We start from the raw sequence: 23,856 nt of genomic DNA, 5'->3' as shown, positions 1-23,856 counted from the left end.
CTCAGAAAGGGAACAAGTGACAGAGCAAAGTAATGATGCCACCAAAGGCCAGTTTGACAACGGAATGAATTCATTTGGCTTACCTACAGAGCATGGTTGAGAGGTTACAGGAACATGGGTGGCTCCAAAAGGTCTCAGGCCAGCACAGATGACTGCCCCCATCGCTGCACAGGTGGCACGCCCCTTCACGGACTTCCAGAAGCCTCCGTACACTCAGGGTGACCTCCTGAGACCACGAGACCTCCTTCACCGATTCAGAAGTACAAACAGCTGACAAGGAATCTCAGCTGAGGGAGTGTTAAGGTTTCTTTTCTTTTCTTTTAATTCTGGTTTATTGTTAAACATTGTTTCAAGCGTACATCAAACAGGCCAAAAGATAATAAACAGCCACTTCACAGACAAAACACACACACACACACACACACACACACACACACACACACACACACACACGGGAAGAGAAATCTTTTATCTTTGGCCTTTTAACTATCTCGTACAAACCAACTATTTATAGTACAGCTAAGGACACACACACAAAATGGTACTAGAATGCTTGGGTAAGACTGGGTTTTTAGCTGGGCGTGGTGGTGCACGCCTTTAATACCAGCACTCAGGCGGCAGAGGCAGGTAGAATGCTGTGAATTCGAGGCAAACCTGGGCTACAAAGTGAGTCCAGGACAGCCAAGGCTACACAGAGAAACCCTGTCTCAAAAAACAAAAACAAAAGATGGCTGACCCCTAATGTGTACAAGAATATAAAATGTAAATAAAACTACAAACAAATTTCCCTTTTGAAGTATTTTTAAGAAAAAAAGCAGGGCCCGGGAAGTTTGGAGACAGGAAGTGGCGAATGAATAGGTCGTGGTGGCCTTAGGTTTAGCTTTTCCTTTGTGCCGTCTAACCATCCTCATCAGTCTTCTGCTTCTTAGTGTCAACCTCATCCTCTTCTTCAGCTATCCGCTTGCCCGTAGGGCCATCAGTTTCCTCACCTCAGTCCTCTCCCTCGCCGCCACCTTCTTCTCTTCCTCCCCACCTTTTTCTTCCCAGCATTCCCATGGGCAGGTGCGTCTCTTCCATTTCCTGCCTCCTCCACGACTTCCTTCTCCAAGTCCTTGATGGTGATCTCAGAAGTGGTGTCTGACATGATGGGGCACACCTGTGGTCCGATGCAGGGAGTGAGAAAGAGGACTCTGCCCACGAAGCTGCTGGAGTCCGAGCTGGAAGAGGAAGCAGAAGACGAAGGTGGCTGCAGCGAGCACGGAGCAGAACCCGGGAACAAGGCAAAGATGGCTTTTCCGAGCAGCCAGTCGTTTTAAAGTTTCTTAAAAGATCATCTGGCAATTTTAAAAACGAGGACTACCTGTAATTGCCTCACAGACCAGATGGGCCCTACTCCTGCCTATGTCCTCACACTGACCACGGGGTGGCGCTGGGGCCCGTGGATTGAAGTGACCTGGTCTCCTGCATCCTTTATTCACTAAGTGAACTGTTAAGACTCATTAGAAACTCAAATCCGACCAATAAAATCTTTCCATGGAGCCGATAACTCCGAGTGACTCTATGAAAGAGGAACAGAGATGAGGGAGCCCTGAAATAGAGACGCAGTCGGACTGATGGTTCCAGCCTGTAACCCCAGCAACTTGGGAGGCTGCTGCAGGACTGCAGCTTGGTTTGTTACTGTTGTGTTGTGTTTGTTTCTTTGTTCTTGTTGAAAGAGATGGAATAAATACAAGGTCGCTTGCAGCCCAGACTGACTTCTAATTTGACCTCTTTACCTCCAGCACCTACCTCTGGAGTATTGGGAGGACAGGCATGTGTCGTTACACCACCTTTACATGGTGCTGGGGATTGAACACAGGGATTCATGCATGCTTGACAAACACTGTAACAACTGAGCTACACCGTAAGCCCATGGGCTGCAAGGCCAATCTGGGATATTCATTTAGACTGCCTCAAAATAAAGAGTGGAAAACAACAGCAGCAACAACAACAACAACAAAACTAAAGCCAAATGAAGAAATATATGTGCTATCTTATATAGAGATATATTGTATACATATAGATATGTATATGTGTATATGTTTACACACACACACACACACACACACACACACACACACACACATATATATATATATCCCAACAATAAAAAGTGATTGGGAAGACTGAGGATATAGCTCAGTGGTAGAGTGTTTCCCTAGCAAGCATGAGCCTTAGGTTCAATTCATAGTAAAACAAAAAAAAAAAAACAAACAAACAAAGCAAACTCAGTATAATCACACACAACTGTAACCCAGGCACTTGGGAAGCTGAGACAAGGGGATCGCTATAAGTCTGAGGTCACCCTGGGCTACATATCAAATACCAAGCCATCCGTGAGTAAATAGTGAGATCCTGGCACACACACAGAGACACACAAACACAGAGAAGGAGAGCTGCTGTGCAAGCATAAGAACCCACGCTCAAATTCTCAGAGCCTACATAAAGCCAGACACAGAAGCATGTCTTTCCCTCCCCCACTCCCTGCCCTAGAGCTGAGGACCGAACCCAGGGCCTGTGCTTGCTAGGCAAGTGCCCTACCACTGAGCTAAATCCCCAACCCCACGGAAGCATACCTTCATAGTCTCAGGATCTTCCTCCTATCCAATCCAAAGCCCAATGACAATGAGCCACCGGAGCCCAGGAGCAGGAGTCGGGTCATTTATCACCAGCATAAAGCAAAACCATTGAAAACTGCACTCTGAGAGAACCACTACATACGTAAATTAACACCCTGGGAACGTAAATGTAGAGGCCCTGATTAGCTGGGAGGTGATGTGGGCAAGTCCCTGAGGCTCACTGTGTCCTGCTACCCCATCTGCCAGATGGCACCAATGCAAGGTAATTGTGGCACGAATATACGTTACATTTATAAACATGCTTTATAAGCTCTGTTGAAAGGGTGACTATGGGGTTGGCGAGATAGCTCAGTGGAAACGGTCCCTGTCACCAAGCTGGGTGATTCAAGTTTGACTCCTGGGAACAACAGTAGAAAAAGAAGCCAGGAGCCTGGTGTGGTGGCACACTCCTTTAATCCCAGCACTCAGGAGGCAGAGGCAGGCGGATCACTGTGAGTTCAGGGCCAGCCTGGTATACAAAGTGAGTCTAGGAGAGTCAGGGCTCTATTACACAGAGAAACCCTGTCTGGAAAAACAAAAACAGTAGAAGGAGAAAACCCAACGAGTTGACATCTGAGAGAGTGCTGACCCCAGGGTTAGGGACTACACCAATTCCAAAAAGACAAAGCATACTTTGCAAGGTTGTGCTTTAGAATGGCTGAGTAAACTTGGTAGGCCTTTGGCTAGGGGCACTTGTCAGCCTTTGATTGGACAGTAGTAGAAATTCAGTGATTCTGGTGGGATTGTGCAGACTTCAGCTAGGCCTTAAATACCATGGCAATTTGCTGCCTTCCTGCCCCACGGTGGCCTGTTTGTTTAGAGGCAGGCTTGCTCACGGCAGGACTCAAGTCAGCGGAGGGCATCATCCATCACATGCTCTCCTCTCTGTCAGCTTTGCCCCTGTCTTGGCCCAAAATCATGAGGCCTGGGGGTAGCCATATCCTCACACACTGTCCTGACGTACAGAAGCAAGGCACATCTTTCTTCCTGAAGGTACAGCCCCAGCTTGCTCCTCTAGGCTCCCACCAGTGGCATCTGTCTGGTGACCAGTTACTTCCTGCTTTATGTTTAATTCATGAATAGGGGGTTTGAGATGAGCATCCCAAGAAAGGAAAGAACTCCCCTGGGGTCTTGTCCGGTTCCTGCCTGCCTTTTGGGCCCACTGCCAAAGTCCCAGCCTCCACCCTTTGACTGGGGCTGGGGAATAGAAGCTGTCCATGGGCTTGCAGGACATTGTCCCTGCCAGAGTACAGCCATCGGCTGCTAATCCACAGCCCTGGAATGTCTGTAGGCCAATCAGCAGGGTCTTCGGGGGCTCCCTCGGGGTGCTAATAATCCTGCAATGATTAGCAGGGGCCACAGGGTCAGTGCACACAGCCCTGCTCTGTTGTGAAGCAAGCTGGCCAGACACTAAAGCTGGAGTTAGAAGGGCACTATGTCTCTTATGAAGCCAGTGCACGGCTGAGGGGAGGCTGTTTGGACACACTGATAACTCACGAACCTCCTCCTCCTTTTGTCTGGCAGCTTAGCCTGACTCCTTGAGACTGTGAATAGCTTCATGAAGCCTGAGAAGGTGGCTGGACAGCTGAGAGAAGCCATGTCCGTAGTGCCAGGCAGGCCAATGATTCAACCGGAGCCCTCCCTGGGGCTGGGGAGCCAGAGACGATGGCTTGGTCTCTTGTTTGTGCTCCTGTCTCTCCTGGGCATCACCTGGACAGAAGTGCAGCTACCCCAGCTGCCAGAGCAAGCTCCTACGCTCCCAGGTAAGGGAATAGCTGGGCAAAGATAGGGGTGGAGATACTGTTGTGAACCCAAAGAAGGGGTACCAAGGGGTTTCTAGGGGCCAGGACTGAACCCTATGTTATGCAGATGTGATATGATGGGGACGCATTAGAACAATTCAAGGGGACATGACGGAAAGATAGCAGGGAGGCAAAAGGATGAAGCAGACGGGTCCAGGGTTGAGCTTAAGCAATGATACTGCTTAGAGAGTGCAGCTAAGACCTCAGAAGAAACACAGTGGTAGAAAGGAGCTGCAAAACTGGGCGGTGTTGGCACATGCCTTTAATCCCAGCACTAGGGAGGCAGAGGCAGGCTATGAGTTCGAGGCCAGCCTGGCCTACAAAGGGAGTCCAGGACAGCTAAGGCTACACAGAGAAACCCTGTCTCGAAAAACCAAAAAAATAAAAGAAAGGAGTTGCAGCTGGGGCTTGCTTCTAGTCCAAAGATGAGTCTTTTATTTCTCCATTGTCTCCCCCACGCCTGAGCATTGCTATATACTCTCTCTGTCTCCTGTCTCTCGGCTGGCCTCCCTCCATCTCTGTGCTGGGAGTTCTCCCCCTACACACCTGCTCCTCATCTCAGATCTGTGTCCTTGGGATGGGGTTGCTCTCTCACCTGGCAATGGCGACGTCCCAGGTGCTGCTGGTCATTGGGCTAACCTTCTCTCCTGGCCTCCAGCCCTGAGCAGGAAGGAGGGTTTCTTAGTCCTCTCCGTGCACAACCGCCTGCGAAGCCAGGTCCAGCCTCCTGCAGCCAACATGCAGAGAATGGTGAGTATGCCCAACTTCTGTGTATTGAGAGGACTGTGATAGGAACTGAGGCCCAGAGTGAGCTCAGGAGGCCTTGCCAATGTCAGGTCCCCTTTTATGGTGGGGGGCAGGGAGCCCACAGTGGTCTTGGTTACTGCGGACCTATGTAGCTTCTTCTCTCAGGGAAAGCCCTTGGTATAGGAGGTCAGGGTACTAAGCAACTCACACTAATATTAAGGACAAACCTGCCTTTCCTGGCATCCTGTTGCCACGGATATCAACAGATATGGAAGGAGCCAGGGTTCCCTCCTTCTGGTTGGGTAGGGGTTTTGGGGGGGCAGGGGTTGGGGTGGGGTTGGGGGAGCTACACAAAGGGATTCAGCAAAAAGGGAGAAGTGAAGAACAGGGAGAGAATAGCCTCCCACTGGGCTGTGGGGGGACTGGTATGTGACCACGGTTTATCAAGGAAGTATTGGGGGCCTCTCCCATGTACCTCACTCATTCCTTTATTTGCAATTTAGAACCTCCATGATAAAGGCTGCAGCAGACTTGGGGCTGATCATCTTGGGGGCTCAGACATACTGCCCTCATAGTCTGGGACCCCAGTAGCCCCAGTCCATGTGAACAGGCCTGGGAACAAGGGTGGAATGGGTAAGGGAGGGCAAGGTTCCCCATGGCTGCCTTCCATAAAGTCCTCAGAGGAGGACAGGCACCGGTGGGTGGTGACCTTGAGAACTCAGGGGTCAGTTTCCCAGGAGGTGGGGGAGGGCCAGGAGGAAGTGGTCAGCTTTTCTCCCCTGCCCTGCTCTAAGTGGCTCTGTCTCTCCCCCACCCCGTACCCCCATGCCCATGTCCTGAGCAGTCAGGATTTTCCAAGTTGTAGTGCCTGGCAGTGAATCTTTCTACCCCAGGACCCTGCAGGTCAGGGTATGATTAGCTAGCTGGTAATTTGTGCCTTTCTTGGGGCCCTTTGCTTAACTTAAAGGCCTGGAAAAATCACATTTGCCCGGATGGGAGCAGCAGAGTTCTTCTGACTGTGGCCAGGGCCAGCTCTTAAAAGAAAACACAGCCAGCCAACCTGTAAAGTCTGGGCACTGCCCAGGCTCAGATTATTAGACTGCAGAACATGTCTGGGCTGGTGTTGTTCCCAAGGTAGGGCTGAAGGTGTTTACACAAGACTCAGGATGATGGAGGCATAATTTGCTTTCCTGGCATATCTTGGGCAGCTCCAGAGGTCCTGTGGCTCTGTGCAGCAAAGAAAACAGTGCTGATCATTAGGCAGGCAAGCATGGCTCTTTGCTAAGTATGCTCTGGCACCACACAGATATTCAGAGACAGTAGGGAAATGACTCATTGCCTGTTAGCTGCCCCGTTTCCCAAAGGCCAGTTGTAATGGTTACTTTTGATTGATTGTACTTTTGATTGGGTGTAACAGAATCACCCAGAAAAGGAATTTATTTGAACAATTGTCTAGATTAGGTTAGATCTTGGGCACGTCTGTGGTAGACTGTCTTGAGTATGTTAACTATTTAAAAATGGGTGACACCAGTTGAGCGTAGTACGTGCCTTTAATGCCAAAACATGGGAGGAAAAGGCAGACAGATCTCTGTTTTAGGCCAAGCCAGGTCTACATATTAAGTTACAAGACTGCCAGGGCCTCACAGAGAGACCCTGTCTCAAAAACACCAAGCAAAAAAAAAAAGAAAAATGTGGGTGGCACCATTCCCTAGGTTTGAGTCCCGGACTGTAGGACCAGGGGAAAGAAGGCATGGAGCTAAGCGCAAGCATGCATGCCTTCGTTTTCTCTCTGCTCTTTGACTGTGGATGTAACAAGCAGCTTCAGGTTCCTGACACCTTGAGTTCTCAGCAGTGATGGGCTGGCACTTGTGAGCTGAACAAGCCTTTTCTCCTCTAAGCTGCTTTTGTCACACAACACCTGGAAGAGAAGTGAACGTACCACCCGAGGATGTCTTTGTTTGTGCCCCTCCCAGGACTGGAGCGAGAACCTGGCTCAACTAGCTCAAGCAAAGGCAGCCCTCTGCGGTGCTTCAGCCACCCCAAACCTGGCATCTACCCCACGGCACACCCCACAAGTGGGATGGAATGTGCAACTATTGCCGATGGGCTCAGCATCCTTTGTCGAAGTGGTCAACCTCTGGTTTGCTGAAGGGCTGCAGTATAGACATGGGGACACCGAGTGTGCCCACAATGCCACCTGCACCCACTACACACAGGTGAGTGTACTGCAGATAAGACTAGGGCATGGTCTCGCCAGTCATCTTAGAAGAGGCTAGACTAGAGCCCTGTGCCTCCCATTTTCCCTCCGCCCCTCCTCACATGAACCTTTCTCAAGTTCAGATACAACATTCTCAAGAAACTTTCCTTCTTTTTCTCCTCCATTCAACAACTGTAGATATTTATTGTTTTGTTTTATTTTCTTTTGTTTTTTGTTTGTTTGGGTTTTTAGGGGGGGGATTTCAAGACAGGGTTTTTCTGTGTAGCCCTTACTGTCCTGGACTCACTTTGTAGACCTTGAACTCACAGTGATCCGCCTGCCTCTGCCTCCTGAGTGCTGGGATTATGTTTGTTTGTTTTTTCTAATATGTCTGATACTATCAAGGTGGCTAAGTATGGAATAATGCAAGCAAAATTCTCATCATGTTTTGACACCTTTGGTATACTCGTGATGATAGTGAAGTTGAGCCACGAAGTGAGTCTTTTTAAACATTCCTATTATATGACTATAAGGCTTTTGAGCTTCTAAATTTCTTTCCTTCCTTTTTAGATAAGGTCTTCCAAAATAGCCAGGCTGGCCTCAAACTCATGGTGGTGGGTCTTCTGAGACAGGGTCTCATGTAGCCCAGGATGACCTTGAGTTTCTTTTTTTTTTTTTTTTGGTTTTTCGAGACAGGGTTTCTCTGTGTAGCCTTGGCCATCCTGGACTCACTTTGTAGACCAGGCTGGCCTCGAACTCACAGCGATCCGCCTGCCTCTGCCTCCCGAGTGCTGGGATTAAAGGCGTGTGCAACCACACCCGGCTTTGTTTTGTTTTTAAGATTTATTATTTATACAATATTCTGCCTGCATGTGTGGCAACCGGCCAGAAGAGGACACCAGATCTCATTGTAAATGCTTGTGAGCCACCGTATGGCGTTAGTGCTTTTGTTACTTAAGGCTGGGTTTGTTTGTTTTGTTGTGTTTTCAATTGTGGTTCTGGGTTGTTTGTTTTGAAGTATTTTTTCTTTTCTTAGTTTGTTTCCTTAAATTATATCTTATTCTTTTCTTCTTTAATTTTGTGTGTGCATGGTAGTAGTGATCCAACCTAGAGCGTTGCACATGGTACAAAAAGACTTTACCACTGAACTATAATTCTAGCTCTAAAATTATAAACTTAAAAGGCATATTGCATTAAAGCAATATGTGTGCATGCCTGTAATCCTAGTTCCCAGGAGGCAGAGGCTGGAGGACCAAGAGTTTAAAGTCATTCTTGGGTACACAGAGAGTTTGAGGCCAGCCTAAACAGCACAGTATCTTTAAAAAAAAAAAAAGGATGGGCTGTATACTGGGGGAATGTAGCTCAATGGTGTGTCACTTGCCCAGTATGTGTCAGGCCCTGGATTAAATCTCCAGCACAAAAGAAGACTCTATAAGGCTGGAGAGATGGCTCAGAGGCTAAGAGCACTGGCTGCTCTTCCAAAGGTCCTGAGTTCAGTTCCCAGCAACCACATGGTGGCTCACAACCATCTATAACAAAATCTGGTGCCTTCTTCTCGTATACAGATGAATATGCAGGCAAAACGCTGTATACATAATAAATTTTAAAAATTAAAAAAAAAGAAAAGAACAGTCTACTATAAACTGAGTGTGGTGGGACATTCCTTTAATTCCAAGACCTGGGAAACAGAGATAGGAGGAACTCTGAGTCTGTAGCCAACCTGTTTTACATAGTGATTGCTGAGCCAGTGCTGCATGCTGCATGCAGAGAGAGACTTTGTCTCGCATTTACAATCAGTCTATAGGGAGAAGTGAAGGCTTGTGGCCTTTTTTACAATCTTACACATGGCTCTTGATACCAAAGTCTTTCTTTTGTCACTCTTTCCAGCTGTCCATAATCTCCTCTCTCTCCTTTCAACAGTTAGTAACCCTCAGAGCCCATTCCGAAAGCTTACCTCAATTCTGATGGCTGTGCTCAGCATAGCTGCTCTCTCTGGGTTCCCCGGGGAGACAAGGGAGCAGTCTGGGTGCCTGGTTGAGGCCAAAGCCTCCCCCAGCTGTACATTGCCTGTGCTGCAATGCCCCAGATTGAAGTAAAGCCATCCTGAGAGACTTGTTGAGCTGTTTGTGTTCTCTGCAGCTTGTCTGGGCCACCTCCAGCCAGCTGGGCTGTGGGCGGCATCTGTGCTTTGTGGACCAGGCAGTCATGGAAGCTTTTGTCTGTGCCTACTCCCCTGGGTAAGTCCCTCACCATAAGCTGGGTGATGGGGCTGGGCGGGGTGAAAGGTTAGGGAGGCTGGGGCTGAAGGTGGGAGGGATGGATGGATGACTTTCACTCAGGGTGAGCTATACGCCCAGCCACCTAAAATGCATTTACCCATTTGTCTGTGTGAGAGGGAAGAGAAAGACAGGAAGAAGACATGACAGGTTCCGGCTGTGCAGAACAGGACTTACCCATGAATGCTCTTTTCTGGGTGCATGACCCTGCTCTGAGAGAATGTGTCCAAGATTGATACAAAAGTCATCTTTTGTTTCCTAACTAATTTCCCTGCCACATCCAGTTTCCTGAATCCCTGACTGGGCCACAGGTGGTAAAGAGGCCCATGGGAAAGGCAGGCAGCCAGGACCCATTCCTGCCCTGCCCAAGGCCAGGGTCTGCAGAACCCTCTGACGCTTGCTCTCGCAGAGGCAACTGGGATGTTAATGGGAAGACAATCGCCCCTTATAAGAAAGGCACCTGGTGCTCGCTCTGCACAGCCAGTGTCTCAGGCTGCTTCAAGGCCTGGGATCATGCAGGAGGGCTCTGTGGTGAGTATGCCACAATTTGCCTTTTTCCTAGAGCAGCAGGTATGTGAGGTGCTTAAAATTGGTGTCCCTGGGATGGGAACTAGGAGGCTGAGGGACTAGCCCAGACGCCTCAGCCTCAGCACCAAAGAAAGGACCTGCCTGGCTTGCTGGAAAGAGGGCCGTACTCAGAACTATCTACTTTTCTTACCAGAGGTCCCCAGAAACCCATGTCGTATGAGCTGCCGAAATCATGGACTTCTCAATGTTAGCACTTGTCACTGTCACTGTCCCCCTGGCTACACAGGGAGGTACTGCCAAGGTGAGGACCCTGTACCGGTTCAGGCTGCCCTGAGGTGTAAGAGTGAGGGAGATGCACCTTGGCAGGTATACACCTGTCCTTTGGTATGTCCTGGAGCTGATACAGTGGGAGAGCTGGAGGGCTGGGGTGACTGGTACATTAAAAGTATTGATCCTAGCCGGGCGTGATGTCACACACCTTTGATCCCAGCACTAGGGAAGCAGAGGCAGGTGGATCACTGTGAGTTTGAGGCCAGCCTGGTCTACACAGCAAGTCCAGGACAGCCAAGGATTCAAAAACAAAAATAAAAACAAAAACAAAAAAAAAACCTGTCTCGAAAAAAAAAAAAGTATTGACCTCTGGGTTTTCACACTGCATGCGTTCATTCAATAAAAACACATTGAGCCCCAACTGTGTGCCATACCCTGAGCTATAGATACAATGTAAGATGTATAGGGCTATAATCCTAATACTTGGGAGGTAGTGGGATTATCATGAGCCCTATGCAGCGAACTCTAGGTCAGCTAGAGCAACCTAATAACACTCTGAATTTAAAAAAAAAAAAAAAAAAAGAGTCAAATTCAGCTTCTCTCTACAATGAGAATCAAACCCAAGCAGCCAAGCACGGCAGTAGCTGGAAGGCCCCTTGGACTTTGTCTCTGGGAGGGTATTCTTGCTATGGTTGGCCTGGAGGGCAGCATGGGGTCCCCGTGGTTAGAGGCTGAGCACTCCACCCCCCTTCTGTTCTGTCCTGGCAGTGCGGTGCAGTGTGCAGTGTGTGCACGGCCGGTTCCGGGAAGAAGAATGCTCCTGCATCTGCAACGTTGGCTATGGGGGAGCCCAGTGTGCCAGTGAGTTCCAACTCCGGGTTGTTCTCAGAACCCTCTTCAGTGTGGGTGCTGGATCTGACTTGATCAGCTCATTGTAAGGGCCCGCGTGTCAGGCTGCTGTCAACTTCTTGCTCAGGAAAACCACACTAATATCCTGAAATTGAAATTCCATTTATACCAAATGGAAACAGCAAATTGCTACAAGCTATGAATTTTTTTTTTTTTTCTTCTTTTCCAGACAGGGTTTCTCTCTGTGACCCTGGCTGTCCTGGGCTTGCTTTGTAGACCAGGCTGGCTTTAAACTCACAGAGATCTGCCTGCCTCTGCCTCCCCCAAGTGCTGGGATCACAGGCATGGGCCACCAAGCCCAACTCTTTTTTTTTTTTAATGACATTTTATTTGTGTGAGTGTGCCACAGAGCAGGTGTGGATGTCAGAGGACAATTTATGGGAGCTGATTCTCCTCTTCCACCGTGTGGGTACTGGGGATTGAACTCAGAACAACAGACCAGGCAAAAAGTGCTTTTACCTACTGAGCCATCTTGCCAGCTGTAAATTCCCCAGCCCCTCCCCCCACCCCACCCCCCACCCCATCCCCTACCCCACCCCACCCCCCTCTCTCTTTCTCTCTCTCTGTTTTGTTTTGTTTTGGGGGGGGTTTTTTTTTTTGGTTGTTGTTGTTTAAAGATTTATTTATTTATTCTACAGTATTCTGTCTGCATGTGTGCCTTAAGGCCAGAAGAGGCCACCAGATCTCATTGTAGATGCTTGTAAGCCTCCATGTGGTTGCTGGGAATTAAACTCAGGACCTTCAGAAGAAGAGCCAGTGCTCTTAACCTCTGAGCCATCTCTCCAGCACAGCCCCCCTGCCTCCCCCACACCCTGGCCTTCTTTCTCTTTCTTGAGAGACCACAAACTTGCAAATTTACCAGCGCACCACTGACTTCTGCCCACTTCCAGTTTGGAGTAGTTCTCCAGAGGCTGGAGTACCTTGAATATAGCTCAGCCTGGTGGGAGGGGATAAGGATTCTGAGGTCAGCATGCAAATTGTGGTTTTTTTCCCCCGTGAATTTTGCCAGCCAAGGTGCACTTTCCTTTTCACACCTGTGACCTGAGGATTGATGGAGACTGCTTCATGGTGTCTTCCGAGGCAGATACCTATTATGGAGCCAAGATGAAATGTCAGGTGAGGGCTGACCCTTACCTACCCAGGGTCATTGTCAACCCTCAGACAGGGTTGTAATGGGGGTGGCTTCGGAACAAGAGCTAGTTCCTTCAACCTGCCCTGGCCCTTCCTCTCTTCATTATTATGAAGCAGGAGTCATAGATTCAAGGCTCACATGAGTCAGGAGCCCACTTAACACCCAGGCCCCAGGCCCCAGCCTATTCCTATCTGACCCAGCTCCAGCTAGTGGCAGACATCCCGGGTATCAGGTCAGGATGGCCAGAACACAGGGTTTTCTAAAGCCAGAAAACCCAGATTTTCCTTGCTATTTCTTGACTTGCTAATATTGACAACTGGTCCAAGTATATTTAATATACCACGTGACTGAAACAAAACCTTTCTGAGAGAGCAGTGCCATGGTTGACCTATGAACCGGCAAGTGGGCCTTGTGCACACACAAATGGAAGTCTGGCGGGGAGAGGAAGAGGACCTCCGTTCTCAGAGCAGGAGGTTGTTGGGGGTGGCGATGATGACAGCCCAGCCAGCACACACATTTGGGGTCCTGGCCATGTTGGGGGTAACAGAATGGATAGAAAGTTTTGGGGCCTGAACTCTACAGTCTGTCCCATATGACCCAGAGTGGGGTTACAGGGAAAAGGTGGGGTGCTAGCCCAGATCGAGAGCCAGAAAGTGCAAGACATCCTTGCCTTCTTCCTGGGCCGCCTGGAGACCACCAACGAGGTGACAGACAGTGACTTTGAGACCAGAAATTTCTGGATTGGTGAGCGCTTGGCGGTGGAAGGGTGTGGTAAGTGGGAGGGCTCGAAGCCCTACAAGGCTCCAGGAAACACAGACTATGGCAACCCCATCACCCACGAGCAGATAGACAGCAAGGATATGGAAAGGGTTTGGAGCATGGAAGGCGTCGGAGACCAGGACAATCTCCTTTCCTGGGAGGAGGGTTGTCGGGTGGGATGAACCACAGATTGGGGAGAGATCTGGAGAGAGAGAGAGAGAGAGAGAGAGAGAGAGAGGGGGGGGGGGGGGAGAGAGAGAGAGAGAGTGAGAGATTTAACATCTGGGAGCTTGAAAGGCCTTAGGCATCCAGCAGGCTTCTGGACTCTCCGATGATGAGCATCCTTGGCTACCCTGGCCCAGGGCTCACCTACAAGGCAGCTAAGGATTCCTTCCGCTGGACCACTGGAGAACATCAGACCTTCACCAGCTTTGCCTTTGGGCAGCCTGACAACCAGGGGTGAGTCTAGGATGTTTCATCTCCCCTGGGCCCACTCCCCACTTGGGCCTGATGCCACTGGAGAAACTTTACCCCGCCTATGAGGGCTGGACCTTACCTGGTTTTAGGTGCCAGGAAAACCTGGACCCAGCTGATGCCAACACAGGTAAGGGAGGCACAAAGTGCCATCCATGTTATCACTGCCATTTGCGCTTGCTGGTGTGTTGCTCCATCCCTCACCTGCCTACTGCCTGCAACGATACATCACTTCTGGCATCTACCCATCCGCATTCTCCATGCGTACCTCCATCAGTTTACCCACCAGCTGTCCTGTACAGAGAACATTCTGGTTATGTGGCACTGGCTGGTCTTGAAAGCCCAGGAGTGCCATAACAGAGATAGAGGTGGTTAGTGATCACCCAGGGCTCCAAATATCTCTCCCAGCACACCCTCACTGCAACCTACCATGCCTGGACTTCGGGGTACATTCTCTTTGCACAAAAAGGATGTGGGCCTGTATATTCCTGCTGTGGCTAAGTGCTGGACTGGGCTGGCGTGGTGGGGGGAGGGGAGGGTTTTCCCATTGCAGAGCTGCAGTATCTGGGGAACAGAATGGGCATTGGCTCCTAGCAGCCCCATCTGCATGCGATGCGTCCGGGTCTCACAAATGCATGTGGCCTAATGGGGTAGAAGGTTTAAGACTCCACTGGATTCCTAATTCCTCCACATTATCGCTGCTTATCCTGGCCCCCACAGGTTTGGGAACTGTGTGGAAATGCAAGCATCCGCTGCCTTCAACTGGAACGACCAGCGTTGTAAAACTCGAAACCGTTACATCTGTCAGTTTGGTGAGACCGTGTTCTCAGCTCCTCTCCTCTGCTACCTGTCCCCTGATGTGCTAACAGCCTGATCCATGTTGCTAGGACACCCAAATCGTAGGTAGACAATGTGTCCGAGTGCACAGAGCTGGAGAGGGTTTCCTGCCCAGGGTCTTGTGGTCACAACTGTCTGAGGCCGAGGGGATGAAGATGGCCCAGCATCGAAGACTATGTCCATGCAGAGAAACAAGACTGGTCCCACATCTTGCTCAGGAGTTCTCCTGGGTTCCTTCCCTTCAATCATGAAAGCCATCCCCTGGGATCTGTTAGATCCCTTCCTGTGCCCTAATTACCTACAGCCCAATGAGCTATGGGGGGAGGGGGCAGAAGTGAAACCTGGGCCAACATCAGCTTCCAGCATCCACCAATTAGAATTTGGAGTTCCCCAAGAGCACACAGCGATGGCTACCTTTAGATGAGTACAGCAGAGTCCCCATCACAGGAGGACTCATTCTGTATTCTTCCTTTCTAGCTCAGAAGCACATTTCCGAGTGGGAGCCTGGACCCTGACCCTGGCCAGGCAGCTCTCCTGTCAGTCCCTGAGAGCACAAGTCAGTTTGCCCGACTGCTCACCTGTGTGAAGCAAGGGCCTGGCTGGGACTGATTCTCCAACATCCAAAGAGGTCTCAGCTCTTGCACACTGCTGGACGTTGGGTAGGATAGTAGCAATGCCCATGGGAAATGAACAGGGGGTCCTAAAGGAGCCTAGCATGGGAAGAGAAGAGCCAGGGTCCTCAGCCTGCTTCCACTTGCAAAGATGGGCTTCCACTGGCTCCCGAAGCAAAAGCCAGAGGCAGCGGCCTGAAGAGGAAACTATTCTGCTCCATCCAGATCAAACTCCCTTGGGCAGCTGGTGTTTTCCAGACCAGAGTCTTTGCAAAGGATTAAATGACACTATGAATCATCTGGCTTTGCAATTGATCACATTTTTCTTCCTGTGTGTATTTTATTTTTATATTGTTGCAGTTATTGTTTTGTTGTGCTAACCAATTTCTTCTTTCTTTCTTTCTTCTTCTTCCTCTCTTTTGAGACAGGGTTTCTCTGTTGTAACATTGGCTGTCCTGAACTTGCTTTGTAGGCCAGGCTGGCCTCAAACTCACAGCGATCCACCTGCCTTTGCCCTCCAAATGCTGGGATTAAAGGTGCACACCACCATTATGGCAGTTTTTAAAAAATAGTTTATTTATTTCATGTACATGAGTGCTCTATCTGCCTGTACCCATTTATGACAGAAGAGGGCATTAGAGGGCATAGATGGTTGTGAGCTACCATGTGGGTGCTGGGAATTGAACTCATGACCTCTGGAAGAGCAGACAGTCTCTTAACCGCTGAGCCATCTCTCCAGCACCCATGGCAGTTATTATTAACCCGATACCACACCTGATAGAATTGTAAATAAGCTTTATTTCACCTGGGGGCAGGGAAACAGATATAAACCCCCTGAGGTACCTTGTCACCTCCCAGCTCCACATCCCATGCCATTTGCTTTAATCATTCCTATCTGGGCTACTCCCCATCTATAATTCCATAAACACCTGCACATGCTTTTCACCTGGGCTGCTTCTCTCCTACATGGATCTTCAGAGTAGACTCCTCCCAGCCACGTGGTTCTCTCCACACTAACCCATGGCAGCCGACTCTCCTGTCTCTTTCCTTTCTACGATCCTCTGTCCTCCAAGGCCCGTGAACCTTAGCTCTATTTCTCACTTCCTCCCTCCCCAGGTGTGTAGGCCTTTTATATATCAAATCAGGGATAGTTCTGAAGGCAAGGTCACAGAGCTTTCCTTGGGGTATGTGATAGGCTGCTCGTAAAAGACAGCAAGCCGACCTCAAGGAGCAAAATAATTAACAGTAGAATACATAGCACCAGACCAACCCCCATCAGACAGGCATGCCATCTGTTAGCATACTGCCCCAGTCTGCCTAGAAACCTATGATGTCATTACCTAACTGCCACTAGGTGTGCCCCTGCCCAGTATATAAAAGGACAAACCCACCTCCTCCTTCTCTCTTACCTAGATTGTTTCTCTCTTCCTCGCTTCTCTCTCTCTCTCTCTTTCTCTCTCTCCCTCCTCTCTAATCCTGCCTTTAATCCCACCACTTGGGGAGGCAGAGGCAGGTGGATCTCTGTGAGTTTGAGACTAGCCTGGGCTACAGAGCTACACAGAGAAGCCCTGTCTCGAGAAACCAGGAAAAGAAAGAAAAAAGAAAGCCCAGACCCTGGTTTTTAAGGAAGTATGGGAAAGGAAGGTAGAGAGAGGTATTTCAACTTCTTTCAGGAATGTAGGATGTGTCTCAGTTTGGTTCCATATGGTGAGAAACCAACTCCTGCAAGTTACCTTTGACTTCAGCACACATGCTGTGGCATAAGTGTAAAGGTACAAACGCACACAAGAAAGAAAGAAAGAATTTTTGTTTTTGTTTTTTGAGACAGGGTTTCTCTGTGTAATAGCCCTGGCTGTCTTGGAACTTTCTTTGTAGACCAGGCTGGCCTCGAACTCACAGAGATCTGCTTAACTCTGCCTCTCAAGTGCCAGGATTAAAAGTGTGCACCACCACTCCTAGCTAATAATTAACATTTTAAAAATTAAAAATGGAGCCGGGCATGGTGGCGAATGCCTTTAATCCCAGCACTCTGGAGGCAGAGGCAGGCAGATCTCTGTGAGTTCAAGGCCAGCCTGGTCTACAAAGTGAGTCCAGGACAGCCAAGGCTACACAGAGAAACCCTGTCTCAAAACAAAAACAAAAACAAAAACAAAAAACAAAAATAACAACAATAATAAAAAATTAAAAATGGATCTGGTGATGGTAGCATACACCTTTAACCCCAGCAGAGGCAGAGGCAGGCAGATCTCTGTAGGTTGGAGGACAGCCTCGTCTACAGACTGAGTGAGTTCCAGGACAGCAACACCCTGCCTTTTAGAACAAAACATAAACAACATAAAATAAAAATGAAAATAATTTCAAAATAACAGGCTGGAAGTTCTTCTATTGGGACCCCAGTGTGACTGCACAGATTAATCACCAAAAATGCAGCCTGCTCTTGTATTTGACAATATGGATGGCGTTCCACCTGTTTTTGTTTTCATTACACATCAACAAATAGTTCAAAGGAGTCCCAATTCAGAGGAAAATAGTTCAAAGGAGTCCCAATTCAGAGGAGCGCTAATTCAGACCCTTGGTTGCCTACCCTACTATCGATGCGAATTTAAACACTGCTGAGGAGACCCACTCCCTTGTTGGAGAGCTGTCTTCCAGGTTACAAGAGAGTCTGGGGCTGGACTGAGATCACATACGCCCTCCATTTCTCATCTGTCCAGAGGACAAGGGGGGGGACCCAGGTCCACAGGACCCTTCTCCCAGGCTAGCCACTGTCACTGCTGTACTTCCTAGCCTGTTGAGATCATCCAGCCCCAAAGTTCCAAGGGAGCCATCTTCCCGCTGTCTCTAGGAAGAGAGGTGGTTTCTTTCAGCAATATCAGGAGGCAGTGTGCCCAAAACAGCAACCATGGGATCCTTCTCCAGGAAGGAACTTTGTTCTCTGCTTCCTTCACCCGGCACATCCACCAGAAAGCACGCTGCAGAACTCAGGGCTCCTTTGTATTTTCTTCTTTAAAATGCCTCCAGCTGACACTTAACTGGTATGTTTAATTGGCAACCCTAAGAAGCCTCATAACCCTACAGTGCTAGTCCAGGATAGCCAGGGCTACACAGAGAAACCCTGTCTCAAAACCACACCTCCCCATAACCCTTCTTTTACAAATGTAGGGGGGCAGGGTAGGAATATGGCTCAGTGGGTCAGAGTGGTTTCTATACTTTAGGAGTCCCTGCAAGCATCATGGAAGGCAGAAAAACAAATCAGGAAGAGGTGAAAATGAAAACTCAGTTCAGCCCGGCTTAGTTGGTCAGGCCTGATCAAACTTCTAGAGAGTCTGATGGTAGGTGATTTTGTTTGTTTGTTTGTTTGTTTGTTTTTCGAGACAGAGTTTCTCTGTGTAGCTTTGACTAGCCTAGACTCACTCTGTAGACCAGGCTGGCCTCGAACTCACAGCGATCCGCCTGCCTCTGCCTCCTGAGTGCTGGGATTAAAGGCATGCGCCACCACCGCCCGGCTGATAGTAGGTGATTTATTATAAACATATTTAAACACAATAGAATTTGGGGGGGAAAAGCTTCCAGACAACAATAATTTTAATTCAAGGTGCACAATAAAACTTCAGGCATGACTTCACAGACTCACCTTTGAGCCAAGAGGTGGTGGCTGCATGCCTTTCACCCCAGCATCTGTCAGAGCAGATATCTGAGTTTGAGGCCAGCCTGGTCTACAGAATGAATTCCAGGAAAGTCAGGGCCACATAGAGAAACCCTGTCTCAAACAAACAAAGAAACAAACAAACAACAACAAAAAAGAAAAATACCTTTGCAAAATAAAGGCCTAGGACAGTGTTTCCCAACTTTCCTAATGCTGCGACACTTTAATACAGTTCCTTATGTTATGGTGACCCCCAACCATAAAATTACTTCATTGCTACTTCATAACTGTAATTTTGTTACTATTATACATCATAAAGTAAATATCTGATAAGCAGGGTATTTGATATTTGATCCCTATGAAAGGGTTGTTTGACTCTCCAAAGGGATCTTGACCCACAGGTTGAGAAACATTGGCCAAGGATCTGGCATGACCTCTGATCAATATGAGATATTCATTCTAGGGAATTTGGGTGAGGTCTAGCTCTACAGATAACCAAAATTCACCAAGCCATTAACAACATCTAGTCCCAGCTTTCTGGGTGAAATGTAGCTATATCTATTTCCTCCATTGAAGAGATACTCCTGCGTGTTTAAGTTTAGATCTCAGAATCCACATGAAAAAAGGCAAACCAGAGTTGGAGCAATGGCTCAGAGGTTAAGAGCACTGGCTGTTCTGAAGGTCCTGAGTTCAATTCCCAGCAACCATATGGTGGCTCATAACCATCTATAATGTAATCTGGTGTTCTCTTTTGGCCTGCTGGCTCACATGTAGGGAGAATACCATATAAATAAATAAACAAACAAACAAGTAAATTCCAAACCAAACCAAAAAAGCAGAAAAACAAAAACAATAATAAAAAACCAGCCATAGCCAAGCACCTGCAGGAAAATTGCTGGAACTTTCCAGCTGCCAGTCTAGCTCCCGATGCAGTGAGAAACACTGTCTTAAAGGCATAAGATAGAGTAGGACATCAGACATCCTTTTTTGGCTTCCGGGTATGTTCTCTCTCTCTCTCTCTCTCTCTCTCTCTCTCTCTCTCTCTCTCTCTCTCTCTCTCTCACACACACACACACACACACACACACTGTAAGCCAAGAGGTTGTTTTGAATTTAGAATATCTTTTCTTGGTATGGCAGTCAATGCCTGTGACTTTCTGGTGGCTGACCTAGGTGAGAGGGTCATGAATCAGAGGCCAGCTTGGTCTACTAGCTAAGACCCTGTCTTTTAAAGATTTATTTATTTATTATGTATACAAATCTCATTATAGATGGTTGTGAGCCAACATGTGGTTGCTGGGAATTGAACTCATGACCTTTGGAAGAGCAGTCAGTGCTCTTAACCTCTGAGCCATCTCTCCAGCCCCCCTAAGATCCTGTCTTATATAAACAGGAGAAGAAAGCAGAGCAGAAGGTCGAGGGTCCCACAAGTGGATGCAGCACAGTCAGCGTTCTCTACAAATTGAACTATGGGGCTTGATTATACATGGGTAGGCAGAAGGTGATTAGAAAAGCCAGTAATGGAGCCGGGCATGGTGGTGCACACCTTTAATCCCAGCAGTTGGGAGACAGAGGCAGGCAGATCACTGTTTGAGGCTAGCCTGGTCTACAAACTGAGCCCAGGATAGTCAAGGCTATACAGAGAAACCCTGTCTCAAAAAACAAAAGAAAAACAAAAACAAAAAGCCAGTAATGCTTGTGAAATATAATTAAAGTATATTAAACATATCTGTAGACCAGGCTGGCCTTAAACTTCATTCTCTTTGTCCAGCCTTCAGAGTGACAGAAATGTGCCTCCTTTAGGTTAAAAACAAAAGCCAGGCATGGTGGCACATGCCTTTAATCCCAGCAGAGGCAGAGGCAGATGGATCACTGTGAGTTCGAGGCCAGCCTGGTCTACAAAGTAAGTCAGGAACAGCCAAGGCTACACAGAGAGACCCTGTCTTGAAAAAAAAAAAAAAAACACACAAAACAAAACCAAACAACAAAACAAAAAACTCTTTCTGAAATCTAGGAGGTTATTTATCTGAAGGCAAAGATGCCCTTGCTTGCCAAGCTGAGTTTTATCTTTGTGACCCCAGCAAGTTGTTCCACCTTCATACACACTCTGTGGTGTGTGCCCCGGCTCAATAATAAAAAATAAGTTTTTAAAAGTCCCTTTGGTTCCTGGCTCCCAGCAACCTGGCTCTTTGAGGCTTAGCACAGAAGCAGGCGCTGGGCGTGGGCCTGGCAGTGGTGGCTAATGCCAGGGTGGCCGACACAGACACTCTGCATCCCTGGCTGGTAGCAGGAGGACACTCAAAAATTAGTCCAGCCCAGAGCTGGTGTCTCCTCCGAGGACAGGAGGGCTGCGGACATTCTTCCTGCTGCCTTTTGACGGTATCTATCTCCCTAAACTCCAGGGCCTGCGCAATGAGGTTAATATGACTGTGGGTTTGGGTCTGAAGGAAATAGAGCAAACTTTCCAACCCTAGGTTGTTTCTGTTTTGAAAAACGCAAAGGGGACCCTTTTTCTCTTTGTTTCAGGGAACGTCCAGGATGACTCCCTGGAGCTTGAGGACAGCCCTAGATAGGGACTGCTAGGGTTTGTCAGAGGCCAGGTCGGCCACTGTTGTGTGCCCGTGACCCACTCTTCTCCACCCTCTTCTCATCCCCGTCTCCTCTGCTCCACTCTTATCTCACTGTCAGATTGGACATGGCTGCAGAGCCCAGGCCTGGCTCTACCCATCCAAGCCAGAAGAGACCACAGGACGGGACCATCTTCTGGTGAGTCTACACTGTTAGCCAGGGAGGCTGGAGTTCCCATGGGGTGGAAAAAGGAATCTCCAAGGCTCCCTGAGTGTGCTGCCCACCCAGCCACTCAGGCTGCTCAGTCATGTGACTTATTCCCGAGCCCCAGGCTTTGTTTGCAGCTGAGGGAACTGACAAAGTGCATGCTGCCCTAGCAGGTTGAAGCAACATGACATCCTCCTGTCTCGGGAGGCTGGTCCTCCTCCTGAAGGGAGTCAGGGAGTCAGTCCTCTGAGGAGAACCTCAGAAGTTTTGTTTTGTTTTTGTTTTTTCTAAATATAGATGTTTGGGAACCTTTCTGGATGACATCTTGGTCTTAGCTTGGCACACCTTAGACAATTTTTAGGAAAACCTCTTTGTTGGTGTTGCTTTAGAATTAAAAAACAAAAACAAACAAACAAACAAACAAAAAACCCAACCCTTTATTTATTAGTTTGCATGTGTGTGCTGGGATTAAAGGCGTGTGCCACTACTGCCCGGCTTGTGGTGTTGGCTTAACGTGGTCATTTTGAGGCTAGTAGGGCCTATACAATTAGTTAGTCTTGACACTTGTAAACTTCCATATTTTCCTGACCTGAGGAGGCTTGGACCCAAGGCTGTTAGGTTGTATTGGGGCACTATAAGGGAAAGGTGGTTGTACGTGGCAGTGTTAGAGGTAGGCAGCGAGCTTGTCCTATGGGGGACTCAGGTTCTGTTCAGAAGGGCTCCTGGGTATTCAGACGTGGGCTGAGGCAGGCAGAAGTGGCTTCCACGGGAGGGCAAGTGAGATTTTCCCCAGTTAACGGGAACAGCCTAGTCAGTCTGGCCCTCTTGCTTTGGATGGCCCTCAGAAGAGGAACAGGTTCCAAGCTCGTGCTTTTCTGAGCCCCACAAAGCTGAACTCCCTCTCAAGGATGTGGTCTTCGAATAAGGAAGGGGTGCTGTGGGGAAAGGCGTGGTCAGCACGGTTCTTTCCTTTTCCAAAGCGGAGCTCTGGGAGGTAGTTTGGTTTTTGCCTATAGAGACATCTATTAAACAGGGCATTTTGGGTTTCTTTTGTTGTTGTTGGGTTTGTTTTTGTTTTCCAAGACAGGGTTTCTTTGTGTATCTTTGACTGTCCTGGACTTGCTCTGTAGACCAGGCCTCGAACTCACAGCAATCAGCCTGTCTCTGCCTCCCAAGTGCTGGGATTACGTTTCTTTCTTTCTTTCTTTCTTTCTTTTCTTTTCTTTTTCTTTCTTTCTTGTTCTTTTCTTTTCTTTTGGTTTTCGAGATAGGGTTTCTCTGTGTTAGCCTTGGCTGTCCTAGACCCACTTTGTAGACCAGGCTGGCCTCGAACTTACAGCAATGAGCCTGTCTCTGCCTCCCAAACATGCGCCACCACCGCCACCACCCCCAGGCTCATTTTGGGTTTCTTAATTTCTCACTCTTTCTTAATTTTCTTTCTCTTTTTCTTCTTTTCGTATTTTCTGTGTGTGGGAATTCTCAAGTTTTAGATAGACTGCAGTCGTTAGCCTGCAGTGAAACCAGATTGCTCCTCTTGGAAGAAAAAGGAAAAGCCAAGGGTGTGTGTGTGTGTGTGTGTCTGTGTGTCTGTGTGTATGTGTCTGTGCGTGCGTTTGCACTCAGTGCAGGCAAAGGAACTAACTCAATGCCGGAAGGTTCCTCTTTGCTTGCTGTAGGAGCACAAATGGTAACCCTGTCTGTTTCATACTAGCTGAAGTCTTGGTTCTTTCTACTCTCTTTTCTGACTACTTAGGGGAAATTATTTACTAAAAAAAAAAAGAAGCGACTCGTGCATTGGCCGGGAATCGAACCCGGGCCTCCCGCGTGGCAGGCGAGAATTCTACCACTGAACCACCAATGCGCTGCTATAAGGCTGCTCTTTCCTGCTGCAGATGTTCAGTCTCTTCCACGTCTAAAGTGTTTAGCATCCTCCCGCCCCCCCCCCCCCCCCGACCGTTTTCTTTCTTCTTCCTACCCTCTGGAATCCGAAGAATTCTCGACCTCCCACTCAGACCTCCAGAAACCAACAGAGGTGGCCGGAAATCCCCACCCAGGGGACCCTGCAGATTTTAAGGGCAGACGGGCAACCTGTCTTTCAGTTGGCCCTCGGAGTCTGCCTTTGCGCTGGGCTCTTAAGGCGACAGCACCAGGAAGTTGTTTCTTAACTTTAGACCTGACTCCCAACTCAGTGTGCTCACCCGCCTCATCCCAGGCAGGACCTAATACAATATGCATT

The 23,856-nt window shown here is 48.5% G+C and overlaps 1 protein-coding gene, 1 non-coding gene and 1 pseudogene across 2 annotated transcripts; 1 reads left to right on the top strand and 2 right to left on the bottom strand.

Moving 5' to 3' along the window:
* Positions 1 to 876: 876 nt before the first annotated feature.
* On the bottom strand, positions 877 to 1,144 carry LOC127209270 (prothymosin alpha-like; annotated as a pseudogene).
* Positions 1,145 to 4,210: 3,066 nt separating this feature from the next.
* Clec18c (C-type lectin domain family 18 member C) lies at positions 4,211 to 15,481 on the top strand. Its single transcript, XM_051168927.1, has 12 exons — positions 4,211 to 4,420; positions 5,118 to 5,209; positions 7,180 to 7,422; positions 9,543 to 9,640; positions 10,089 to 10,210; positions 10,401 to 10,508; positions 11,246 to 11,338; positions 12,396 to 12,502; positions 13,133 to 13,262; positions 13,640 to 13,736; positions 14,472 to 14,563; positions 15,066 to 15,481. Exons 1-12 carry the CDS (start codon positions 4,216 to 4,218, stop codon positions 15,101 to 15,103), a joined length of 1,425 nt encoding a protein of 474 aa, XP_051024884.1. The 5' UTR covers positions 4,211 to 4,215; the 3' UTR covers positions 15,104 to 15,481.
* Positions 15,482 to 23,410: 7,929 nt separating this feature from the next.
* Trnag-gcc (transfer RNA glycine (anticodon GCC)) lies at positions 23,411 to 23,481 on the bottom strand. The gene has a single exon. It is a non-coding gene; the product is annotated as a tRNA-Gly (tRNA).
* Between the last annotated feature and the right edge of the window lie 375 nt (positions 23,482 to 23,856).

Source organism: Acomys russatus, chromosome 26 (genome assembly GCF_903995435.1).
Source record: "Acomys russatus chromosome 26, mAcoRus1.1, whole genome shotgun sequence".
NCBI lineage: Eukaryota > Metazoa > Chordata > Mammalia > Rodentia > Muridae > Acomys > Acomys russatus.
Note: the sequence above shows the minus strand (reverse complement) of the source record. Positions and strands in the feature narration are given on the sequence as shown.

What these genes read in the sequence shown, in the direction of transcription:
- Clec18c (XM_051168927.1), top strand. Translation starts at nt 4,216, where the DNA reads ATGAAGCCTGAGAAGGTGGCTGGACAGCTGAGAGAAGCCATGTCCGTA. An exon ending in CAGCCAACATGCAGAGAATG is followed by an intron (nt 5,210 to 7,179) that starts GTGAGTATGCCC and finishes TGCCCCTCCCAG; the next exon opens with GACTGGAGCGAGAACCTGGC. An exon ending in GAGCCAAGATGAAATGTCAG is followed by an intron (nt 12,503 to 13,132) that starts GTGAGGGCTGAC and finishes GTGGGGTTACAG; the next exon opens with GGAAAAGGTGGGGTGCTAGC.